This window comes from Tiliqua scincoides, chromosome 5 (genome assembly GCF_035046505.1).
Source record: "Tiliqua scincoides isolate rTilSci1 chromosome 5, rTilSci1.hap2, whole genome shotgun sequence".
Lineage (NCBI taxonomy): Eukaryota > Metazoa > Chordata > Lepidosauria > Squamata > Scincidae > Tiliqua > Tiliqua scincoides.
In genome coordinates, this window is record NC_089825.1 from 30473168 (window position 1) to 30498211 (window position 25044).

The 25044-nt window shown below is 41.7% G+C and overlaps 1 protein-coding gene across 4 annotated transcripts in view; it reads left to right on the plus strand.

The window, feature by feature from the left end:
• Nucleotides 1–2548: 2548 nt before the first annotated feature.
• PHF14 (PHD finger protein 14) overlaps nt 2549–25044 on the plus strand; it is a 157283-nt gene continuing 134787 nt past the window's right edge. For all 4 annotated transcript variants that reach the window (XM_066627800.1, XM_066627803.1, XM_066627802.1 and 1 more), the window contains exons 1-4: nt 2549–2688; nt 4447–4557; nt 12075–12751; nt 18549–18693. In XM_066627800.1, the coding sequence (XP_066483897.1) occupies nt 2688; nt 4447–4557; nt 12075–12751; nt 18549–18693 (934 nt within the window). In that variant the 5' untranslated portion in view covers nt 2549–2687. The remainder of the gene's footprint in view (nt 2689–4446; nt 4558–12074; nt 12752–18548; nt 18694–25044) is intronic.

Below are 25044 nucleotides of genomic sequence, written 5' to 3' on the forward strand. Positions count from 1 at the left end.
GGCAAATTCTATGCTTGGGATCATTAGAAAAGGGATTGAGAACAAAACAGCTAATATTATAATGCCATTGTACAAATCTATGGTAAGGCCATACCTGGAATACTGTGTCCAGTTCTGGTTGCTGCATCTCAAAAAAGACATAGTGGAAATGGAAAAGGTGCAAAAGAAGGCAACTAAGATGACTGCTGGGCTGGGGCACCTTTCTTATGACGAAAGGCTATGGCGTTTGGGCCTCTTCAGCCTAGAAGAGACGCCTGAGGGGGAACATGATTGAGACATACAAAATTATGCATGGGAAAGATAAAGTGGATCGAGAGATGCTCTTTACACTCTCACATAACACCAGAACCTGGGGACATCCACTAAAATTGAGTGTTGGGAGAGTTAGGAAAGACAAAAGAAAATATTTTTTTACTTGGCGTGTGGTCAGTCTGTGGAACTCCTTGCCACAGGATGTGGTGACGGCATTTGGCCTGGATGCCTTTAAAAGGGGATTGGACAAGTTTCTGGAGGAAAAACCCATTATGGGTTACAAGCCATGATGTGTATGTGCCACCACCTGATTTTAGAAATGGGCTATGCCAGATGGAAGGGAGGGCACCAGGATGCAAGTCTCTTGTTATCAGGTGTGCTCCCTGGGGCATTTGGTGGGGCTGCTGTGAGATACAGGAAGCTGGACTAGATGGGCCTATGGCCTGATCCAGTGGGGCTGTTCTTATGTTCTTAAGTTCACCCACCATTGATTAAACTTGCATGGTGTCAGAGTGAATCCATGTGTCCCTCCATGACACATGCAAATATGTACTATTATACAAGCAAAAGTCAAATTCACAATACTTCCATCCACCAAGAGATGAAAGAAAATAATGCAACGTGAATTTGTGTGTAAATAATTTGTTGTACTCCTCAGGCCTGGATGTAGCAATTCACACAGAGCCCCCTTGCCCTTAACATGTCTTCTTCAGTGAATGTCCTCTCCACAAAACACTCACACCACCCTCTCACACCTCCTGTGCTGCCTGGCAGAAACTCACCTTCTGCAGCTGGCACAGCTGTGGAATTTGGCCCATGTGAGCATGCATGAGCCTCCATTCTAGCCCAATCAGTGCAAATGTGTCTTACAGCACAGTTGTGATATTCGGTATCTGGTGCAAGGGGCTCAGTGTGATTTCAGGATTGCACTCTAAGGGCCCAATCCTATCCAATTTTCCAGGGCCAGTGCAGCTGTGCCAATGGGACATGAACTGCCTTCTGCATTGGGCAGGCAGTCACGGAGGCCTCCTCAAGGTATGGGAATATTTGTTTTCTTACCTTGGGGCTGCATTGTGGCTGCACTGATTCTGGAAAGTTGGATAGGATTGGGCCCTCAATCTGGTTATGCAGCTAGGAAGTTTGCCCAGCTGGACGAACAAACAAGACATATTAAAAGAATCTTTTGTTTCTGTTTTTTAAAGTGACAGAACCCTTCATAAGCAAACTATTGTGTCTGTAACTGAAGATATAGTTACTTAGACCAGTGCTTCCAAAGGGAAGGGATTTGGGAGTTCCTACAAGGGAGTCGGGAGCACTGTAAGTTGTTGTGGGGGGGGGGGGGGAGGCAGCAGCCTGATCCTAGGATCACACTGCTGCCATGGGGGAGGGTTTACATTTACCTGCAGCCAGCATTGCAGTCCTGGGGGGGTGCAGGGAACCCTTCACAGGGCTTCCAGTGCCTGCAAAACTGTTTCATTGTGAAAACTGGAAGTGCCCTTTCTCCCTCCCCCTTTTAAAATAGTTTTTGCAGGCACTGGAAGCCCTGCAGAAGGCTCCATGCACCCCCCTGACCCCCCCCCAGGACTAGTACTAGCTGCAGGTAAGTGTATAAACCACCCTTACCCCAGACACCATTACCCAATCTAGTGCCTTTGTTGTGTAAACAGACACTCCCAGTCACTAGTTGGTTGCATAGGATTGTATTAAGAGCCTCTTCACTGTGAAAACAGACAGCAGACACTGTGCTGCAGGCTATGGGAGACCTGAGTGCCTCATTAAGAGCCTCTGTATTGTACTTTTACCACCATCTTATATGCAGTTTGTTGTTAAGGATAACGTCATTAAGTGATGCACAGCTATCTGTCTACCTACCTACCTTACGTAAGCCCCCCCCCAATATGTGGGCTCTCTTTATGTGACTTTGCAAACTGGGGGAGCTGAGCTCTTTGCAGGGCAGTTATCAGCTGCCTTGCAAACTGGGGGAGCTGAGCTCTTTCCAGGGTAGTTAGCAGGGCAGCCTCAGTGTCTGATTTCTGAAAGGCTGAGGCTTGAGGCAAGTAGTTCTCTGATGTTTCCACCGCCCCTTTGGCGACCCACCGGCGGGTCCCTCCCGACCCAGAGTTTGGGAAGCAGCGACCTGGAGGCGCCGCCACAGCCCCGGCGCGTAGGTGCTGAAGAGGAAAGCGCCTGTCCCTGCCAGTCCCGCGGCCGGGCAAAGCCTTCGCTTGGACTCCGGGCGCCTGCGCGGAGCCGCGGCGCAGGCGCGCGCGGGCGGCAGCGGCGGAAGCGGCTCGGGTCGGTTCCTGTGCAGCTCTTTGGGGGCGGAAGCGCATCCGGAGCGCGGCTTCGCCCATTGTCCGGGCAACGGCTCCGCGGCAGCCCTGCCTGGAGCGGCCCCTCCATGTGTCCGCGAGCGGCCGCGCGGAGCTCCCCTCAGTAAGTCCGCGAGGAGGGGGCGGGATGGAACCCCTCCCTCGTCCCCGGCGCGCTGCCCTCTCGGGCCGCTGACAGCTTCTCCGCAGCGCCCGCCCCGCCCGCAGCTGCCCTCCGCCAGCTGCGCGCTGCCTCCCCCCATCCTGGCGCGGGGGCGGGGCCGCAGGCGAGGCAAGCGCGCTGGGGGGCCTGGTGGGGCGATGGTGGTCGAGGGTGGTGGTCATGAGAGCAGCCTTCATCCTCCTTATGCTCCTCCTCCTCAATATTAATAGCGTTGATATTATTGGTGGTGGTAATGATGATAACCTTCATCCTCCTCTGCCTCTTCATCATCAATAATAATAGTACCCATTGACATAATCATCCTCATCATCAACAATAATAGCATTGATATTAGTGATGGTGATAATGATATTAACCTTAATCCTCATCAGCCTCGTCATCAATAATAATAGTACCATCCTCATCACCAATAATAATAGTATTGATATTATTGATGGTGGTAATGATAATAACCTTCATCATCAATAATAATATTGATGATAATAATAACAACTTTCATCCTCCTCCTCATCAGTAATAATAATATTGATGTTATTGATGGTGATAATATCATCACCATTATTGTCAGTAATGTCAATTATTGATATAAATGTTGATCAATTGTATCAATATGTCTGTTGTAATATTTTTATTGATAATATTGATGATGATGCTAATAACTCCTATCATCATCAATAATATCAGTTATTGATATAGTAATTTATCTATGGATCGATAACTTTTTATTGACTATGATAATAATATAACTCCTAATTATCTTTCTGCCTTTCCCCTGTCCCCAATCCACACAAGGTTTTCATTCGTTTTTGTGATGATTATTGATGATGATGATGAATAATAACACCATAAATAATATCAATAATAATATCAACAGTAATATTCATATTATTATTGTTGACAAATAATATTGCCATCCATATCAATAATATCAGCAATAATATTGGTATTGTTGATATTATTGCTGGTGTTATCATCATCATCATCATAATACATTATTATTATTATTATTATTATTATTATTATTATTTATTATTATTGACAACAACTCTTAGGGTGCAATCCTAACCAACTTTGTAGCACTGACATAGCTCTGCCAATGTGGCGTGCACTACATCCTGCAGTCAAGGGGAGGGCAGTCAAGGGGGCTTCCTCAGTGTAAGGGCATGTTTGGTCCCTTACCTTGGGACTGCATTGTGGGTAGGTCAGTGCTGGAAAGTTGGTTAGGCCCTTACGGTCCGATCCTATCCAACTTTCCAGCACTGGCGCAACCGCAATACAACCCTGGGGTAAGGGAACAAATGTTCCCAAACCTTAAGGAGGCCTCTGTGACTGCACCCCCAACACAGGTAGCAGTGCATACCCCACAGGCACAGCAGCACCTGCACTGGAAAATTGGCTAGGATTGGGCTGTTAATTATCTTTCTGCTTTCCCCCATCCCCAAGAGCTCAAACGATACAAGGGAATGCACCCTACCCTTTCCCACCTTTCCCCACTTCTACTTTCCTTGCCAGTGTCAAAATTAAACTGGGGTGGATGCCAATAAAGGTTCTGATTACCTAAAACTGGGGTGGTGTTTGTAAACTGGAGCTTCTTTTTTTACCCCATCCTGAATGTATTAATTTCTACTTTTCTCCCACCCCTCCTGCATCCCAACTGGTCACCAAGAAATGCATGTATCTCTCTCTTCTTTTCCACAGTGGATCGTAGTTCCAAGAGGAGGCAGGTGAAGCCCTTGGCAGCTTCCCTGCTGGAAGCTTTAGATTATGACAGTTCAGATGACAGTGACTTTAAGGTTGGAGATGCCTCAGGTAAATGCTTTCCCCCTTCTCCTCCTATTTTAAAAAACTATAGGGTTTTGTTATGATCACTTTTAAAAATTTTTTATTGTTTTTAAAAGGTATTATTCTTACTTCTTGATTTCCTGCCCATTGAATGGGCAAGAACCCAGGTGTATAGTTGTGACAAGCATTTTTCTTTCTTAGGAATTTAATTTCATCCATAATCAAGCCCTGCAATGTCTAACAGCCCAATCCTAACCAACTTTCCAGTGCTGTTGCAGCTGTGCCAGTGGGATGCATGCTACATTCTGTGGTGGAGGGGTAGTCACAGAGGCCTCCTCAAGGTCAGGGAATATTTGTTCCCTTACCCTAGAGCTGCATTGCAGTTGTATCAGTGCTGGAAAGTTGGTCAGGATTGGGCTGTGAGATATTAGGGGAGGATGGGTGGGGGCCCGGAATGACCAGTTTGATGGAGTTGGACAGCAAGATATTGAGAGTGGATGAATGCAGGTGGGGAGTTTTAGACAGAGCTGGTCAGCCAAAGAGCTCTCTTATTAACTCCATGATGCATTTCCCACATGTTTGACTGACTTCCCACCTCGTATCTCAAGATCTTACGTCTCATTTCCTTCAGCTAGGTACTCATGGCCATCCCTTTCACTACAGGCTTCCTCTGTCCCATTTTGCCCATTTAGCATTAGCTGTTCTCTTTGAGCTGCCAGTGGTCAAGATCTTATTGACCCATCTGTCAGCCCTTTTTCTCTCTCTCCTTTCTAAGCTTTGACATGTGCAGTTTTCATCATTTCCAATTTGTTTTCTTGTCCCAGGCCTTCAGTCGCAGCCCCACCTTCCTTTCTAGCTACTGATACTTGACTAAAGTTTCAGAGAGGTCCAGGCAACAACACAAAGAATGATGGCTAGAAGGGATGAGGTCATGAGGCAGTTTGTAATGGTTCAGCAGTGACTGAATGGAGCTAGAACTCTGTCTTGGGTCATTTGAACTCAGCTGCTTGCTAAATGGGACTCATGAGCAGAACCACCATAAAATCCTGCTAATTGTTCTGAACCTTACCTTTAAGGAGGACTTATATTTTGGGTTGTCTGGGTAAAGAGCCATCTGTTTTGCAGTATATTGAACTTGATACACTCTTGGCAGCACACCTTTCGTCTCTAAAGAAGAAGGATGGCTTTGGATGGCAATTTACTATGTCAGGATCTGTTTTTGGGAATGAGTTGTGTACTCCACTATACATATAAGCATATGTTTCCAGATTTCCAGTAGCAGGTTTGCCAATAATGTGCCACTGGAAAATAGCAGACATGGAAATGAGAGGAAATACTGATATGTGCATGCCTTTGTGTGTACGGTGGGGACCACTATTCATTCTTTTAAAAGGCAGACTCTTGACATGCCTGCGGCTGCAATCCTATCTACACTAACCTGGGAGTAAGCCCCATTGACTATAATGGGACTTACTTATGAGTAGACATGCGTAGGCTTGAGCTCTGAAGCTGAAGAGAGTTAAGCATCTCTACATTTTTAGTTTGAAGATAAAGGATGAGTTCAGGTGACCTAGCAACCATAGTTTGTTGGGTCATGAGGGAAACCCAGATTTGGCTGAGCATTCATGCGTCTCCTTATCTCCTCAACTCCTGCATGGCACATCATTGTCACATATAGAAGGGCAACTTTGCAGTGATATTTCAGTCTTGGTTTGTTTAAACCAGCAGTCTTCAAACTGCGGCATGTTGTGTTCGAGGACAAGCCAGTGCAGCACTTTCCATTCCGCAGCAGAGCCTCCTTTCTTCTCACCCAGTCTTCCCACAGCCAGGTGCCAAGCAGCTGCTTCTGCTGCTGGTTACCCCAGAAGGCTTTGTGCCCCAATTTTCTGGGAGGCAGCAGCTGTCCAGCACCAAGCTGTTGGAAGATCAGGTGAGAAGAATAGAAGTTGTGGTGCAGAATGGAATGCACGGCGCTTTGCCTGGATGTCTTTTCCTGCATGCCAGATCTGGCCCGTGGGCCAGGGTTTCAAGGCTCCTGGTTTAAACCACAGAACCTGAGTTGGATCTCAGTTTCAGATTCTGATTTGAAAACCATTTTTAAACCATAGCTCCCATCTTTGAATGAGCCACAGAGCTGTGGTTTAAATAAATGAAGGATTTCATGGGTGTGCGAGCTGAGAAGATTGGGAGGGGGAGGAGGAAGCCCATGGGCTGGGCAGGCTGTGGCTTGTGTTGGTTGTCCCAACTGGCTCACCGACTGACAATCAGCTATGTATATGCACTAGTGGTTATATACTCAGATTAGTTTTATTGAAAGGAACATTTTTATAGTGTTCAATGAATGCTGTGAGCATGAGCAGATCTGATATCTTACAGACTTGAGTGACAACATGTATCTGTTACCATGCTTGTGCCCAGTCAGTAGATTTATATTATTACAATCTTTTACAGTGAATCAGTTGCTTTGCTATAGAAGAAGTTTGCAATGTAAATAGAAATTTTTTTAACATTAAAAAAGGAGTTACATCTGAAGAAATGCTTTGTAAACTGTGCATATGAGACCTGATTAGCATAAAGAAATAGCCAAGCTAATTCATTGTTGTTGCTAGAAATAATTCAGTCAATGTGTTGAAATAACAATGCATCTTCAAAGAAAAAAGTGAACACATAGCAAATAAGATTCTAATTTATTATTTGAAATCAACAATCTGTAATTCTTACTCATGTTAAAACAAGCTTGTTTTACATGGGCCCGTTCTTTAAAAGACTGGAACTGACATGAAGCCGCCTTATACAGGCATTCGTCGCTTATTGACGGGGTTGCTTTACTTGAACCTTGTTGTTAAGCTACTTGGTCGCTGAATAAACATGACTTACCAGGTGTGGGATGCCTTGTGGAAGGCCTGGAGGTTCTCTCCTTGTCATGCAGGGCCTCAGCAGGCATCGGAATGGCTCTCAGAAGCTTACAGAAGGCCCCTTCGGTTTTTGGAAGCAAATATTCTTAAATTAATGTTGAATTATCACATTTGCTTGTGGATAGGATGTTGGGTTTCAATCTGCGAGACCCAATTCCTGTTCGTGTGAAGCTTGGTGAGTTAAATGAGTTGCTATCAATCCAATCTACTCTGCTGCATTTTTTGGTGAGGTAAATGACATAGCAGTAGAACATTTGTTGAAGTGATTCAAGTTTTTTTATGCCAGACCTTAAAACATCTCTCTTTTTGGCAAACAACTAGCCTCTCGTTCTGTGTTAGTTAAATGCTATTTATAGATCTCTATAATTGTTCGTAGTTGCAAATAATTTTTTTAAAAATAACTTGAATGTAGCATTGCCTCTTTTTCCAATGTAGTTTGAAAATAATGGGATTGTCATATTTTAATGTACAATGAAATAAAAGTGGACGTTTGCAAATTTTGTTTCAAAACACCTAAGTTTATTTAGCATTTTCATTCTTCTGTTCGAGTGAAAAATGCTGAAGCATGTAATTTTGTGATAAATGTGCTTGTAGTTTATGACATGAAGCCTTCATTGGTATTCTGCTGAAGTCTTGAAATGAGATTGACCACAAAAGGTATCAGTATTTAGAAGCTGTTTATGCAGTCGGATCTGAGATCATTTTAGAGATTGATCCTGAATTATGTTCCCAGGCTCTCTCAGCCTTGCCTTTACTTATTGGCTCCATCTTGTTTTATATGACTGTAGAAAACTGTAAATATCATTATCCCTTAAATATCAGAGAGAACAAGGTTGACTGGGCAGTTGAAGATGTCTCCTCAGGGTAAAGGAACTTTTGTTCTCTTGCCCTGGGAAAGCCTCTGCTTTCTCTATGGGTCTCCTTGGTCCTGCCTAAGCTATTTTGCTGGCAGAACCAAGGCGTGTAACTGTAGAATTGAGGAGTGCGATGGCAGCGGAGAAAGATGGGATCCGACTGTGTGCAAGTGCCACCAATCCCATCCCCACTGTCCCCCATTCCATCTCTCTCCGCACCTAGAAAACCAGTGTGTGCTATTTGTATTTGTACAAGGCTCTGTATTTGAGACAAAATGGAGGAGATATGGATGGCAACTGAATATTGTCCTATACGCATTGTATATGCATACCAATATGTTTTTGCTTTAAAATTAATTCTAACAAAGGCTGAAATTGTAGCATGTTTACTACAGAGTATTTATTTTTTTATTTATTTATTGGACTTGTAATCTGCCTTTTTCTCCCTGAAGGGCACCCAAGGCGGTGCATGTCCTAGTGTAGTGGTTCTGAAATGTTTTAGCACCCAGACTCAATTTTTAGAATGACAATCTGTCAGTACCCACCGGAACTGATGTCATCTGGAAGGGATATCATGACGGAAGTGACATCATTAGTTTAAGCTTCAAGCCTCAGTCAGGCAAAGGTTCCATTACACAGCACGCTCATGCTGTTATTTTGCATAACTCGGAATTCAAACATTCCAGCTCAGAAGTCAAAGCAGAACACAGATTTGGATCCTTTTCCATCCACACAGCCCTCCCCCCTTTCCAGCATCGCATCTATTCAGGGCAAAGCATCATGCCTCGAGCCCACCCTACCTTTTCAGCTCTGTATTTTCAGTTGCAGTTGAGCTAGGTGCTACCCAACCCACCTGAAATTGGCTAGTGACCCACTTAGTGGGTCCTAACTCGCATTTTGAGAAACACTGTCTTGTGAATTTGATGGAACACATTTTTGTGTAAACACACTTAAGACATGTGAATGCACATCCAAACTTCCATCCATAGATGACTCCTATCTGTATCAGTTGTGTCATGCCATCTAACAAGTTTAGACAGTATTTGCTAGGGTATCTGTGCCTTTGTTAATTGTCTGATAGCGTCACAGGTTGGAATCCTTTACATGCTGCGAGTAAGCCTCATTGATAACAGTTACACTTCTGAGTAGACATGCATTGGTTTGCATGTGGTTTGCATCTGGTTGTTGTGGTTTTGCTGACCTTGATAGACATTTAAGTACATCTAAATATATTGTACAAGTGAGAGGCAGCCCATATGGTTAGAGTTTTCTCCAGGCAATGAGCCTCAAAAGTCTCCAGGGATACATGCTTGTGGAAAATTTGATATGTGACCTGAGACCTGCATAGATGCACCCATAGCCTTGTGGAAGTGATATTTGTAATTGCAGCAACACACTTTTCAATTACTTCAGTACAGAGGTTGCTTCCAGGTAGATATTACTGCATCTGTGGAGCTGCTATGTCATACCTTAGGTCCTCTACATTACTTACTTAGGGTGCAATCCTTACCCCTTATGTCAGTGCTTTCCAGCACTGGCATAGCGGTGCTAATGGGACATGTGCATTATCCTGCAGTTGAGTGTCACTCATGGAGGCCTCCACAAAGTAAGGGAATGTTTGTTCCCCTACCTCTGAGCTGCATTCCCCTTATGTCAGTGCTGGAAAGCACTGGAAAGCACTGACATAAGGAGTTAGGATTTGCGCCCTTACTTACTTACTTACTTATATCCTGCTTTAGCCCCCAAGTGGGCATTCAAAACAGCTTATAAAAATTCAGTAAAAACATAAAAAATATAACTATTATCAGTTTTATAAACTTATATAAAAAGTATATAATCTAAATCAGGGTATCCAAAGTTTTTGGCAGGAGGGCCACATCATCTCTCTGACACTGTGTCAGGGACCGGGGGGGGGGGGAAGGAATTAATTTACATTTAAAATTTGAATAAATTTACATAAGTTTACATAAATGAATATATTAAAGATGAACTTATATGAATGAATGAAAGTCTTGCAATAGCTCAAGGCCTATAAAAGGCCTTGCACAAAGCAAGGCTGGCTTTCCTTTGCTGCTGCTACTGCATCACAGATGTGAAACAGCAAGCAGTGGAGGAAGCCCTCATTCCACAGCTCACGCGAGAGGTCAAACAGTCGCCCCTATACTGAGAATAGTTGCGTTGGGCCAGTGTGGGCTCCAACAAATAGCCAGAGAGCCAGAGGTTCATTGGAGTCTGGGAGCTCCCTGAGGGCTGCATTGAGAGGCCTCGAGGGCCGCATGTGGCCCCAGGGCTGGGGTTTGCGCACCCCTGATCTAAATGAAGCTTCAGGATGGTTAGGTTCATTGTTTGAAGGCTGTTGTGAAGTTTGAACTGGCCTACATTGTGAGGGCTGAAGTGGAATTTAAAACTAAACAAGTGCTTCTTATAATGAGTGCTGAAACCAAAAGGGTAGCCGTTCATACTGTGTGAAACTTGAAACATGAGTTGCATACACTACTAAACGTGATAGGGCAGCAAAGCATGCAGTAAGTGTATGGCAATGTTTATTTTATTCTATCTCATCTTTTGACCCAGAAGGATCCCCAACAGCTTATATAAGAGAATAAAGTGGAGTTGAATATATATCTTGAACGAAGTACAGGAATTTCAGTTAAACAATGTTATGCCACATTTCTGCTGCTGTTTAAAAGAAGGCAACATATAACACCTTGATTTAAAAAATGTTAATATTTCCAAAAGCTGTAATTGAATCTGGAAGGACCAATGCTATTTCAACCAATGTGTAACAACCTATGATTGTAGGGAATATCAGAGTGAAAATTCTTGGTAAATGTGTATTGGAATGTACTGTTAGATGTCTTCAAGAGAACATAGTAAACTCTTGTACTGATTTTTCAAGAAGGCTTAATATAGGCTCATGATAAGTTTACCAATTGCATCAAGTGCTCTAATGGTAGTATTAATGTTCCCTAAGAATAATAGTTTGCATTGGTGCTATTTCATATTCTTCATGCATATAAAAGTTCTGGTGCATTTTTTTAATCTTCAGAATTTATTTGGTGATTATATTTGTGTCAGGTATCAGTTTTATTATAACCAAAATGTATTGTAGAAATGACAACCCTGATTTAATATTGTACTTTAATATGATGCTTGACAAAAGTTTTTCATTACAGGTTTCCATAGGACGTATTCAGTACTTGCTTTGGGGAAAAAATGGCAAGGCCACGTGTGCAAACATTCACTTTTAATTGATAGATCCATGTAAAGCTGTAAAAATATTCATTTTTTAAAGCACCAGAATTCAATTGTTAGGCTCCTGGGTAACATTGCTGTCTCATATATTAAAACTCAGTTTTGTATAATTATGAAATACCTACTTTGTTGGGAAAACTCTGTATGTTTAATTATTCATGTCTTCAAATCAGGTCCCCAGTTTAGTTTTCTATTCTTCAATGAAGCATTTTGGGGACTGGGCTATGTATCTTAAATAATTCCCCCTTATTTATATTGTGAGGTGTGATAGAGATAGAGCTTCTCACTGTTCTACCAATTTTTATTTAAAACATTCTTCATCAGTAGGTTTACAAAACTTAAACAGCTAAGTTGAATGAAAAAAAAATGGGCTAAGTAAAAGCAGATTAAGTGGCCATTAAGGGAAGAATATTTATGTTGACTTAAGTTGGTTGCCTCAAGCCTTTTAAAATTCTTTTTTTTTTTCTTTTGGTTCAGTTTGTTTTGGAACACCTCTTTTAAATTTTCATATGCTCAACAGATTCTGAAGGCAGTGGACATGGCAGTGAAGACGGATCAAAGGATAGCGGAGAAGGATCCTGTAGTGAATCAGAGGAAAATATCTTGGAGGAAGAACTGGCAGATGAAGAAAAAACAGAGGAAGAACAACCTAAAAACTCAGGTGGAGAAGAGCTGCCAATAACAGAGAAAGATGCGATTAAAACTGAAAAACAGGATGATGATGAAGATGGAGAAGGAGAAGAGAAACCAAAAAAGAAAAAGGAGAAGGAAAAAGAAAGAGAGAAACCTTCTGAAGCAGATGTTGGCATTGATGAGCAAACAAATGAACCTAAAAAGTGGAACTTGCGGCGAAATCGCCCTCTGCTTGATTTTGTATCCATGGAAGAACTGAATGATATAGATGATTATGACAGTGAGGATGACAATGACTGGCGTCCAACTGCTGGGAAGAAAAAGGGAAAAAACACAATGCGGAGAGAGGGGAGTGATGGAGATAACGAGGATGATGAAGATGATGGGAGTGGAAGTGACGAGGATGACAATGAAGAGGAAGGCAATGATGACGATGATAACAGCAGCACTGCTAGTGATGGTGGAGCCAAGAAGAAAAAAGCAAAATCTCTTAGCAGGAATAGTGCTGATGACGAAGAGCTGACAAATGATAGCCTGGCCCTTTCACAAAGCAAGAGCAATGAGGTAGAACAGCCAACTTTCTATAATACCTCTGATGAAACATGAAAATGCTCTGCAGTGTGATTGTTTTTGAAAATTTTCCCTAAAGCTAGGCAGAGTTAGTGGACAATTATTGGATTAATGTGCTGCAGAGTTTGGCTGAGTGCTCACTAAGACCAATTTGCATCAGCCTTATGTCTGAATCCAACACCCATTGAAGACAAGTGGGAGTCTCCCATTATCTTCAGGGTATTTTGGATTAGCATGTTAGACCATATTGCAAACTCTTTCTTGAAATTAACGCTTGATAATAGCACACACCACATTAAGCACAAATCAGGATTATTTATTTATTTATAGATTTATACCCCACTTTATTTCCATCCCAGGCATTCAAAGTGGCTATAGTTAGGATGTAGTTAGTAGTTAGGATGTACTTAATTATAACTAGGATGTATTGCTGTAAGTACATGAAAGTGCTAAAGAAAGGTAAGGGTTTGTGACTTTGCAGTCTTTGTCTGCTGTGCTTTCTCATTGTTACAGAAGCTGCTAAAGGCAATCAGGGTCAATTAGGACATGTGGATTTCTTGTGTTTGCTACATACAGCATAATATATTCTTTTTAAACTTGTGAACTAAGACAAGTCAAATTAAAAAGAGACTTGACATTGAGTCTTAGTTACACAATCCTTGCATTGAGTTCTAATGGTTGTAAAGAGCAGAAACATATGTTATTTTGTGGTCAAATACAAGTATGTGTATAGGATGTCATTGTCATGGAAGTTCTGAGTGTACCATATTTCTGAACTTTTTTGCAGTAGTTTAGTGAGAAGTATTTAAAATGTAATTTTTTTGACTGATCTCTTTGATGCCTAATGTGACTTAAATTTAATGTGAATTATCATTCCCATAGTATTTATTTAGCCGTTTGTACTTAGAAAACTCCAGATTCTAATTTGGCATGTTTGGTTGTTGATCTTTCAATTAACACATATCTCTGTGCAGAATTTGAAATTTTAGCAGCGTTTACAGTGTTGCAGGGGCTTTAGTTGCTATGCTAGACGTATGATTTTAAAAGCTTTCTGTGCTAGTAAATAAGTTTGTCAAATTGAGCTTAATAAATGGTGCAGCAGCAGACTTTGAGTGCATGAAGATGATGTGTTGGCATTGCAAGGACAAGCAGTATTCCCTTTGGAGAAGCTCATGCAGACATTCAGGATCAAGCAACCAGTGGTCTGTGGAGATTTTGATGGTAGGCAGAGGCATGTTAAGTTATACAGAAAAGACTAAAGTGAACGGTGCTCTTACTCGTAATCAGTGGGACTTACTTTCACATAAATGAGTTCAGGTCTGCAGTGAGATCTGATTCAGTGCTGAATGTCCTGGCATGTGTAGTGCATTCCTAACATATTTTATAACCTGATCACTCATGAAGCAGAGAAGCTCATTCTCTTGCACTTGAATCCTTTGATCTTTCATCAGCACAATTTTTATAAAGCTCCTTTGCTTTTAGGCAAATCTCCTAGCTAAGTATCGCAGTACAGATATTAGGAGGCTGAACATTGGAAAGTTTGGTCCTAACTTGATGGTCAGGTATTCTGACCACAGTCCAATAAAGCTATATACGTGCATGCAGTTGAGAACTACACATCCAGCTGAAGTCGGCTTTGAAGTTTTCACTGCTGCTGTGTTCCTTGCTACTAAACTTGTGAGTTGGTTTTAAAATGGAACCTCAGCCTTCTTCTTCCTTTGTGGGCTGCTGCGATGAAACCTTCAAAGACTACTTTTCTAAGCATGAGGGTCATGTACACACAGATAGGTTCTTTGGATTGTAAACTACATCTCTTTTCTTTTTTAAGGAATGAGGAAAGCCAAGGCCAGAGAAATTAATTGCACTGAATTCATCACTGTGCTTTTCACTCTGCTAATTACAATCTTGAAAGTGGAAACCATGTGGGGTAGAGCCAACATGGCAATTTTGTTCTTCAGATTCTCAGTCTTGGTCATCTGTCACAGATCATCTTCCTTTCCTTCCACTATAGAGAGCTTCATCAGATCCACACTTCTCTGACATATTACTACTCTTCATATTTCTGAATGCCTAAACTATTAAAACTTGAAGGATGCTATAAACTACTTACTTGGCTGTAGATCTTGATGATTGCATCTTCTGATAGCTCTTTCCTTTAGCCGCAACTTTTCTGTCTGTGGCCCATTTGATTCTAGTCCCCTTCATAATTATAGAAGTCATCAAATACCTCAGTTTTAGTGTTTCTACAATGTCAAGCTTTCATTAATAACAAATCTTGGATGGATTTGCGTTTGATGCAACTTACTCTCAACTTACACAAGTTTTCTAGAAAACGACGAAATCTCCCCATCTTTAATAACTGCTAATCCTTTTGCTTCAGCAATTACAAGCAGCCCTTACCAAAGCTGTGTTTTTTTTCAACACCCCAAAGCAACAGATTGGCGAGTCAAAGAAAGCCGCTAGATCTCTGCCAACTCTATTGATTCTTTCAGTAGACTGTAGGATATTTTTATAATGTGTGGCATCAATTTAAGCATGTATTTAGATGACCCATTAACAATCTAGCCATTCACATGGTAATAAACCACCATATTCAAACGTGTATGTGATAAAATGGCCAACACATGGTGATATTGTCTGGTTATTATTTGATAATTGCAAACACAAATAGCACAGCTGTGTTGATCTACTTTTAAGAGGTCTATAAAGACTTTTCAAGTGTGTATAATTAGTATTAGTCTTTTCTTGGAGGGGGGAAGGAGGTGTTTAGATTGGTTCTTCCTTTTCCTCCTGTTTTCCAGACTAAGGGCCCAATCCTATCCAGCTTTCTAGTACCAATATTGCTGTAATGCAGCCCTGGGGTAAGGGAACAAACATTCCTCAATCTTGAGACGGCCTCCATGACCGACCCCCCTCCCCTCTGATGCAGTGCCACATTGGCACAGCTGCATCAGTGCTGGAAAGATGGATAGAATTGGCCCCTAAGATCTATTGGTGTACAATAGGATGGGTTATGACCACTGTTAATGAAATATCTTCTCAGAAACTGTCAAAGGGAAAAATCAGCTTAGTAAAAACATTCCCTCTCTGTATTTACTGAAATGCAAATATATATAATCTTATTCTTTGCTTAGAGGTTATATGGTGGATTAATGCTATAATGTGCAACAAGAGGTTACCTTAGTACGGCAAGTTACTATAAAAACATTGTTGTAGATGCTAGAGTTGGAATTATTATATGATCCTGCAACCAGAAAAAAAAATTTCCCCCCCAAAATGCAAACATGTCTCAATTTTTGTTCCAGTGTATCATGTCATTGTGTCTATATTGGTGACAGTGACATTCTGCTGATGTTTATGGGGAACCATCACAGACATACCTAGGATAATCCCTAGGGCAGGGGTGTCCAAAGTTTTTGGCAGGAGGGCCACATCGTCTCTCTGACACTGTGTCGGGGGCCAGTGGAAAAAAAGAATTAATTTACATTTAAAATTTGAATAAATTTACAGAAGTTTACATAAATGAATATATTAAAGATGAACTTTTATGAATGAATGAGGGTCTTGCAATAGCTCAAGGCCTGTAAAAGGCCTTGCACAAAGCAAGGCTGGCATTTCCTTTGCTGCTGCTACTGCATCACAAACGTGAAACAACAAGCAGTGGAGGGAGCCCTCATCCCACAGCTGATGCAAGAGGTCAAACATTCGCCCTCACACTGAGAGCAGTTGCGTCGGGCCAGTGTGGGCTCCAACAAATCTCCGGAGGGCCAGAGGCTCATTGGAGACAGTGGGCTCCCTGAGGGCTGCATTGAGAGTCCTCAAGGGCTGCAAGTGGCCCCAGGGCCGGGTTTTGGGCACCCCTGTCCTAGGGAAATAGAATGGAAAATTAGATTAGTGGTATTAATACTGTGCAGTGGCTGAAACATGGGGAACCAAACTTGGGAAGGTCAAGATACATGCAGCAGAAACCTGGAAACACTGAAGATGGTATTTGTAATAGAACTTCTAATTCCTGTATCAAATACCATAAGTTGGGATCCAAAGAGCGATTTTGAGGATTGCCCAAAACTTTGTGAATTCTCAGTGGAATTGTTGATTTATTTGAAACTGCATTTGACTTATTTCAAACTATATTTGAAATGTCCCTTACCATCAAAGTAACTTGCCATGCAGGTTAGGGATTGCATGGGGGTGTGGGGGAGTGAAGCAAGTTTAAAGTTCTAGTTGACTCAGCTATTTTCCTGCAGTTCTCTGAATCCTGGCCATAGTATTTGGAATCAGTGTATTGCTCAATATTCTGCTGGAACAAATATCCATGAGGATTGAACATTTAAATCTTCAGCAATGTGGTGTTGTAACTTTTGGGTGTTTTTTTTAATACTTTGCAAAATCATACGATGGAAATTGCAGTACAGCATTTATTACATGTGTATTCTGTCCCTCTGCCATGGAACTCATAGTGGTGTTTCCATTTCTCAGGATCCCTGTGAGGGAGGAAGAGAGGGAGGTTGAACTGAGATGTGTCATTGCTCCCCAGCAAATTATATGAACATTAGAAAAAATGACAAAACAAGTAGTATACAGTGATGACACCTGCGATGAGCATAACCGAGTTACTGCTGGTACAGAATCAGAGGTGTGATTAGAGGCAGTGTGTCCCTGAAAACCAGTTGAAGGGGAGCAGTGTGAGAGAGGGTTATGCCTTTATGTGCGGGGCTTTTGTGAAAATATGACGCTGCATTAGCTAGGTCTTTGGCCATTCCAGCAGGGTTCTTTTTATGTTCTTAAATCTGGTGCTGATAAAGATGGGGATTGGAAAGGGAACTTTGTTGCACATCAGCTTGGAAGTGTTGCAGAAGGTATTTGTTGCAGGAAGTGCATCAAGAAGGAGAAAGACAGTGTTAAGGATAAGGCGTTTGAGAGGAGTATGGGGGGACAACAAGTCTGGGGATGCCACATCCTTGTGAGATGCTAGGGCCAAATCAGATGTCATGGAGTCATTGTTATCATATTGGCTCTGTTCATATATAAACTGGGGGTTGGAGTATTTTTTTTAGACAATAAAAGGAATGTGGGAGAGAGTCACTGAATCCTCTTCCACCTACATCTTTTTTCATCTCAGTCAGTTGCTTCAGGCATGCTGAGCCAGGAATAGAGAAAATTTGCTAGAACAGTGAATTGAGAGAAGTTGTGGAAGGGTGGTGGAGGTCAGTGCTTGCCCTCCTCATTTTACTATTAATGAAAGAACTCCACTTCATTTCCCTCCCCTTATATGTGACTGGGGTGCACATTTTAGAAGAACCCCATCACATTCTGTTGTGTCTTGTTTTCTCCCAAGAAGTTTCTTTCTTGTTTGTCTTTGTTTGAAGGTGAACAAGGTGAATTCTTGAGTGGTTCACTAAAGTATAGGCACCAAACATTCAGGTAGAAGTGCTTTGAGGTCTTATGACCCTAAATGAAAGATAAATCAGGATATAGTTTTGGGGAGGGGGTATGCAGGGAAAGTGACCTAGAAGGAACTGGTGCAAAGAAAATCAATAAACTAGTGAAACAAATTAATGTGTAATAGCTATTGGCAGAATGAAATTTTGTTTTAAGCGAATTGACTTTTGTAAAAATACATTACTTTTATAATGCATACTGCTTTATAGAAAGGGCAACAATAGATAAGAAGAAACCTGAAGAACTAACCTTGTACATATATCTCAGTTTTTTAGTTTATTTTATTTGTATAAGTTCATTGTCATGTATCTTCCAGTGTAACTAGTGCATTTTCACTTTTCAATGATAGGACTCGCTGATTCTTGAGAAGTCTCAAAATTGGAGCTCCCAGAAAATGGACCATATTATGATTTGCTGTGTTTGTCTTGGGGATAATAGTGAAGATGCTGACGAAATAATTCAGTGTGACAATTGTGGAATAACAGTGCATGAAGGTAATCTTATTGTTTGTTGCACTTTAAAGATGTGATAAAGTTTTATTTTTCCCCTTAGCAAAATTGGGTTAATTTGTACTTAATTAAAATTGCTGCATTTTATAATAGTCAGCTAATATTGCACATTAGTGGTTTGTGCGTACAGTATATGTGTGTGTGGTGTTTTGGATAAAAAGAATATAGGTGAAAATACAAGGAGTTGTCATATCCTGATCCAATCCAGTGGCCGTTCCGTAGAGATGTTCTCAGCTTTAGTAGGCAATTGGTTTTTAACCTAAATGTCAGGCAGCCCAATCCTATCTGGCCTAGTGCCCAGAGGAACAGTAGCACCAAAATGGCCACTGCTGTATCTTTTGTGCGCCAAGGCAGGCCCTGGAATCTCCTCAGGGGAAAGGAGCTTTTGCTCTTAAAAAGTGTGTTTAGATGCATGTGTGGTTTGACATGCAGGCAAGACTGTCCCTGCAAATGGTTGCTATTTTTTAACTTGAAACTTAGAGATTAATGTCCCAATCCTGTAGTGCTGCCAGAATGGTACACATTTTACACTTCACACTTAAATCCAGAAGCTTGCGTTCCCATTTCTCCTGGAACTCTTGATGGTTTTAAATGCCATCTTTCTTGGGCCATTTTGTTAGATTTGGGAATTGGGGTTTATATTTTTGGTTTCTCTCCGACCTTTTGGGCAGGTTTCAGAAGGTGGAATCTGAACTCTACCTCATGGGCAAGGAGCCACAATTTTGGGCTGACATTGGTTGCCAAGCCTATTGTGGTTGTCTCTCCCTCTCTTTGTTGGTTTGTACAAGTCTCCAGGTGCCTTTGCCAAGTGGTGACAAGCAAATCCCGCTTGCACCCCTTTCCTACTCTAGGGCAGGAAAAGGTGATGTGGGTCTTGACCAATTGGCTGTCACTTAGTGTGTTCTAAGCCCCACACCCAAGGATGACCTCACTTTGCTCTCCTGTCTCAAAGCTTGCCTCCCTTTATGTTTCTGCCATCTGTCCTTTATACTGGATGGACCAACCTTCACAGAGTGTGCCGCTCTGTGTTCTGTGCTGTATTTGTACCCCCTTTTTGAACCCCCGTCTCCCAAATAATATCAGCAGTTTTGCTAGCTAGATATCTAAAATAATTTAATCTTCAGATTTGGCTGACAGTTGTTTTTAACAATGTTTGAGAAGGATATTATTCACCAAATTTGAAAAAAGAATAAGTAATTTAAAAAAATTCCCTGTGAAGAGACATGTCCTTTGGTAGATAGATCTCATTTTTAAAAAATAAAATCCTTTTGCATTGTCTTGTCCCTTTGGATAACACTTGTCACTGATTTGTGTTTTAAGATCTTCCAACTAACTGGTAATGGAAGAGCGCCCCCAACTGTGGTGTTAGTTCTCCTGACGTACTGATTGCAGTATGTCTGAAGAAAAATGTCTGGTACATATCATAGCACATGGCATAGATGTAATTCACTTGCCAGCACTTGCCCTTGGATTGTTTGTACAAATTAAAGACCTACTACCGTTTTCCTAAAATATTTTGATATTTCTTTGTTTACTCTGATATCCTCGTTGTGCACATTGGAGTATTCATACTCTTAGAAGTAACATCAGTTAGAACGTTCATAATGATGTAACCACACTCTGCAGTCTTTTGGGTCTCCATCTTTGCAAATTGCATCTTGCTCTTACTGCAGGAGTCTCTGTTTTCTGAAGTAGGCCTAATTGTTTTCAGTGTCATTCAATATGCTACATAGAAATCTTTCATATAATGGATACTTCAGTTAAGAAATATATCATTGCTTTAAAGCTTGCCACATTTTCGGCTGTCTTTTGAATCCATAGCCTTAAATTGTTCTTAAGTAAAGATCTGGCAAATCACGATGATTATGATGTTTATTGTTTGTAGAGTGATTTTTGCATGTGTAAAGCCCTCCCTACCTGCCCCCCCAACTTGCTGTGCTACTGAGTGAAAATATCTAGATACAGGACTACTTTTACTTGGATAGACAGGTGACGCTTTCCTATTCCAGATAGTGAAGAATTTATTCAAATGCACAAATGCATATGACTGACTGATAATGGCATTTCAAGAAAAACTGCTGTAGGAGGATGTCTCTACAACACGTTTTTAGATTGCTGAACATGCCTAAGAATATTGGGGGAATTAGAAGTGTCTAAAGATAAGGAAAAATTGGCAAAAAAAATTGGGGAAAGGGGGGTATTCATCACAACAATATTTTATGCATATTTATGTATTTAATTAAAAGAAATGCTTATTTTTTAAAATGCATGTTATCCCAAAGAATCTTTTTAGTCTTTGCTTGCTGCTGTTCCCCCAGAGTACAATAAAGACTTAATACTTTGTTCTCAGAAAAATGAACTTGATACACATTGGAATATCTTAATTCAATTTTAAAATGATCCAATAACACTTTATGAAAAGCAGTATAATACAGATAGGGACTCACTGGTGTTTCCTTACAGAGGCATTCAAAACACTGAAGCACGGAGGCAGCTGCTAGTGGTGGGTAAAGAAATTGGCTGCACTGGATAGACAGCACTGCTTTATTGCAAGGTGGGCAGCCCAATCCTAATTTGGGCAGGAACAGGCAGGCTGGTAGGCCTGCGCTGTATCTAGTGCAAGTTACGGTCTACTTGTGGGTCAGCCCAAGGCAATGGGAGGCTTTTCCCCTTATCCCAGGGAGAGCCACAGCAGCACCAATGGGGCTACTCGGATCTGCACCACCTACATTGGTGGTGTAAATCTGAGTAGCCTGGAACTGCTCTGGACCATCTGGGAATGGGGTTTGAATCCAATATAAGTGTTGGATCCTGGCCCCAACTCCTGCTCCTCACCTACCCCCTGGAACGCCTGCCGCCCACCCTCCTGTGCCCCGAAATGCCACCCTCCCACTTCCTCCCCGTCCTTCTCACGCCCCCACAGACCCTGCGTCAGCTGAGCTTGGCCAATGCAAACTCACTGTCCCTGGGGCCCATGTCAGCATGGGGAGGCCAGCGCACATCCGTGCACCAGCCTATCTCCCCTTACATCGGTGCAAAAGTGCTTTATGGCAGTTTCTCAACGGTGTTGGGCTGGCACAAGGAACTTGCGTCGGCCCAAGGGCGCCTCTGGATTGCACCCTATGTTACATATTGTTCAAGAAGCATTCAAAGAAAGTTTGTTCATAAGTGATATCATAGACTGGGCTGGCCTGTCCTTGGGGTAAGGTGAGTGGGCTGCCTCAAATGGCAGATGAGTGCAGGTGACCGCCACAGATACTTCACCTTGCCCCTCACCTCCTCTGAGTCTTCACCCTGCTGCATTGTTTTCAAACAGAGCAAAAGAGCTGACCAGAAGAAGGAAGTCTGGAAAAACACTGCTCTGTTTCCAGAATTAGAGGGAAAAAGTTCTTTTTTGGGAAGTAGGGTGATGCTTCTGACTTCCATCTTCTTGCCAACTTTGCTGATTAGTCTATTTGAAAATAGGTCAACAGAACGAACACTGAAATCATAATCTCAGCAAGCATCCCTGTTTATGCTTTACATTATGCTATGTCAGGGGTGTCAAACTCATTTTATACAGAGGGCTGAAGTTAGCATTCAGGGCACCTGCTGAGGGCCGGAAGTCATGTCATTAAGCAGAAAGTGACATCATTAAGCAACCGATGGCCAGAAATCAGCACTTTGTTCTCACAAAAAACTCATTAACTGCAAATGACAGAAGAGAAAATACCAAACCTTTATCATATTTCAAGATATGGGGGTGCCCAATTTTAATGTAAACTGCTTTTCAGCAGTAACACCTCAACACTATTCAGCAGCTGAGAGGCTAAGGGCCAGATAAAAAGTTTATGGGGGCTGCATCCGACCCCCGGGCCTTACCTTGGACACCCCTGTGCTATGTAATGCTTAGAAATTTATTAAAGACATTTTAAAAGAAATGGAACCAAGAAAACTGTCTTGAACCTGCTGTAAGCTTTAGAAAGCTCTGCAGTTTTTTTGTTTTTTTGTAAAGGAACTGTTTTATTTCAAAACAAACATTCCATGGCTTGGATTCAAAAAGCTGTTTCGGCATGCCCAATAGGATCTCTTGTCATCTTTTTGAGCAACAGATCACTCATGTCATATCGCAACTTGGTTTTCAGACTTTCCTCACTGTGTTTGAAAAGGAGTTTGCGTTACGGCACAGGAACCTGTCACTCAAAAGAAAACAGTCAAAGATTCCAAAGCAGCTGTTTGGAATCAAGCCATGAGCACTACGTAAAATCATAAATGAAGACTGTTCTGAAAGCTTGGAAATGAAGACAGCTGAAATCACTTGTTGGTTTTTTTTCCAAATATATTTGCATTTACAATTAATTTAAGGCTTCTGACATAGAAGACTTGCATGTTTGAAATAGAGACATTGGCAGTCCTTAGGTACCAGGAGTGAGAAAGTAAAATATACGTATATTATAATCAGACTATAGTGTGTGGTTTTTAGCCTGTTCATGTAGATGAGTTAGAACAATGAGATGAGTTTGCAAATATAAACTAGCAAACTGCTGTTGTATGATGGCACTGGAGAGAAGAATTTGTTATTTTGATTTATACTCACTTTTAAGCCAAGATTGGCTCCAAAATGGGTATAAGGATATTCGATTACTCCACCTAGGCCTGATTCTCTCAAAATTTCCAGGACACTCTGATAAATTCATTCTACAACATTTGCTGAATGGAGTTGATGAATCACATATTACCCAACTAGCAACTTTTATAAAACTGGTAATACAGCGCTACAGAACTCTCCCTCCATTTAATCAGTTGGTATAAACCAGGGGTCTCTAAACTTTCAGCCGAAGAGCCGCATCAAATATCTGGCATGGTGTCGAGGGCCAGGGAAAAAAAATAAATATAAAATTTAAATAAATACATTAGAGTTCAAACTTAGATGACTGACTGGAATGAATGAATGCATGAATGAATGAATGAATGAATGGGCTCAAATGTCCAGGATTTCTCCAAGCATCAACACACCCCAAGAAATAAAGCACACACTTCAATGGACCCCCATTCCCCCACCCCACAAGCACAACTCTGGTTGTGTTTGGTCAACTGGACCAGAGGCTCTCAGGGGATCAGAGGCTGGCTGCAGGCCGGATAGAGACACTCCGCGGGCCCCTGGTATAAACGATTAAGTTCAGTGTTGTAAGAGTTATTAATATAGATCATACTAATTCTTGATTATGTCTCTGTCAAACATAAAAATTCTATTTTTTGACCTTTTGACCCCAGTCAGTGTTAAAATGGGCATAATGCTTATGTAACCTTTTTGAACTATTTATTGCTACATTTTTTTTGTTCGTTTGTATGTCTCATATGCCAATAAAGGTGAATGAATGAATGAATAATAATAATAATAAAACTTTATTTTTATCCCGCCCTTCTCCCTAACGGGACCCAGGTTACAAATGAAATGGGTTACAATTAACATTCACATAGTAACATAAGTAGGTATATGTTGGTACATATGTGACAGTCTCTTCTGATCCCTGGCAGACAAAGATGCAGACCAGATTCTTCCCTCCAGTGGGAGAGGAAAGAAGGTGCTGCAGATGTACTGAGGGGTTAGCTAATTAGTAATGGGTTGAGAGTGTTCTTTGCTGTTGATGTACATCATGATGATGTACATCAGGGCAGGAGGTCTGGTCTAGAGGGTAGAGTCTCCATTTGCCTGAAGATTAACATCCACAAGGTTGCCAGTTCGAGGCCACCGGCACCGTGCGACCTTGAAGCAGCTGGCAAGCTGCAGCTGAGCTGTTCCATCTGCTCGGAGCGTGGGAGGATGGAGGCCAGAATGTTAAACCAGATCAGAGCGTAACACCTTGAATGTGGTGGTTCTTGAAAGAGAGAACCTTCTTTCAATTTGTAAAAATCCCTGCGTGGATTTAATAAGCCTGCCTATGTAAACCGCCTTGAATAAAGTCTTGAATAAAGACTAAGAAAGGCGGTATATAAATACTGTATATTATTATTATTATTATTATATACCCCATTTGCCCCATGCAGCTGATCCTCTTATAGGTGGTTGTTCAGCTTGCTGCTTGTCATAGCTGAGTTATATGTACTGAGAAAAGGAGGCAACCTCCTTTATTTTATTTGTTTATTTACTTTATACTCCGGCTTTCTCCCCAAAAGGCACCCTTTATTTGGTGTGCTCTGACCAGCAAGGAAATTAGAACTGGCCATAACGACAGCTCTTTCCATTTGACAAGGATGCATCTGTACACCTTTCTTTCCCTTCTGACATCTATGTTGGTGCCCCTTTTCCGGTATATACTGGGGGGGGGGCGCTCAGGAAGGAGTTCACTAGATAGC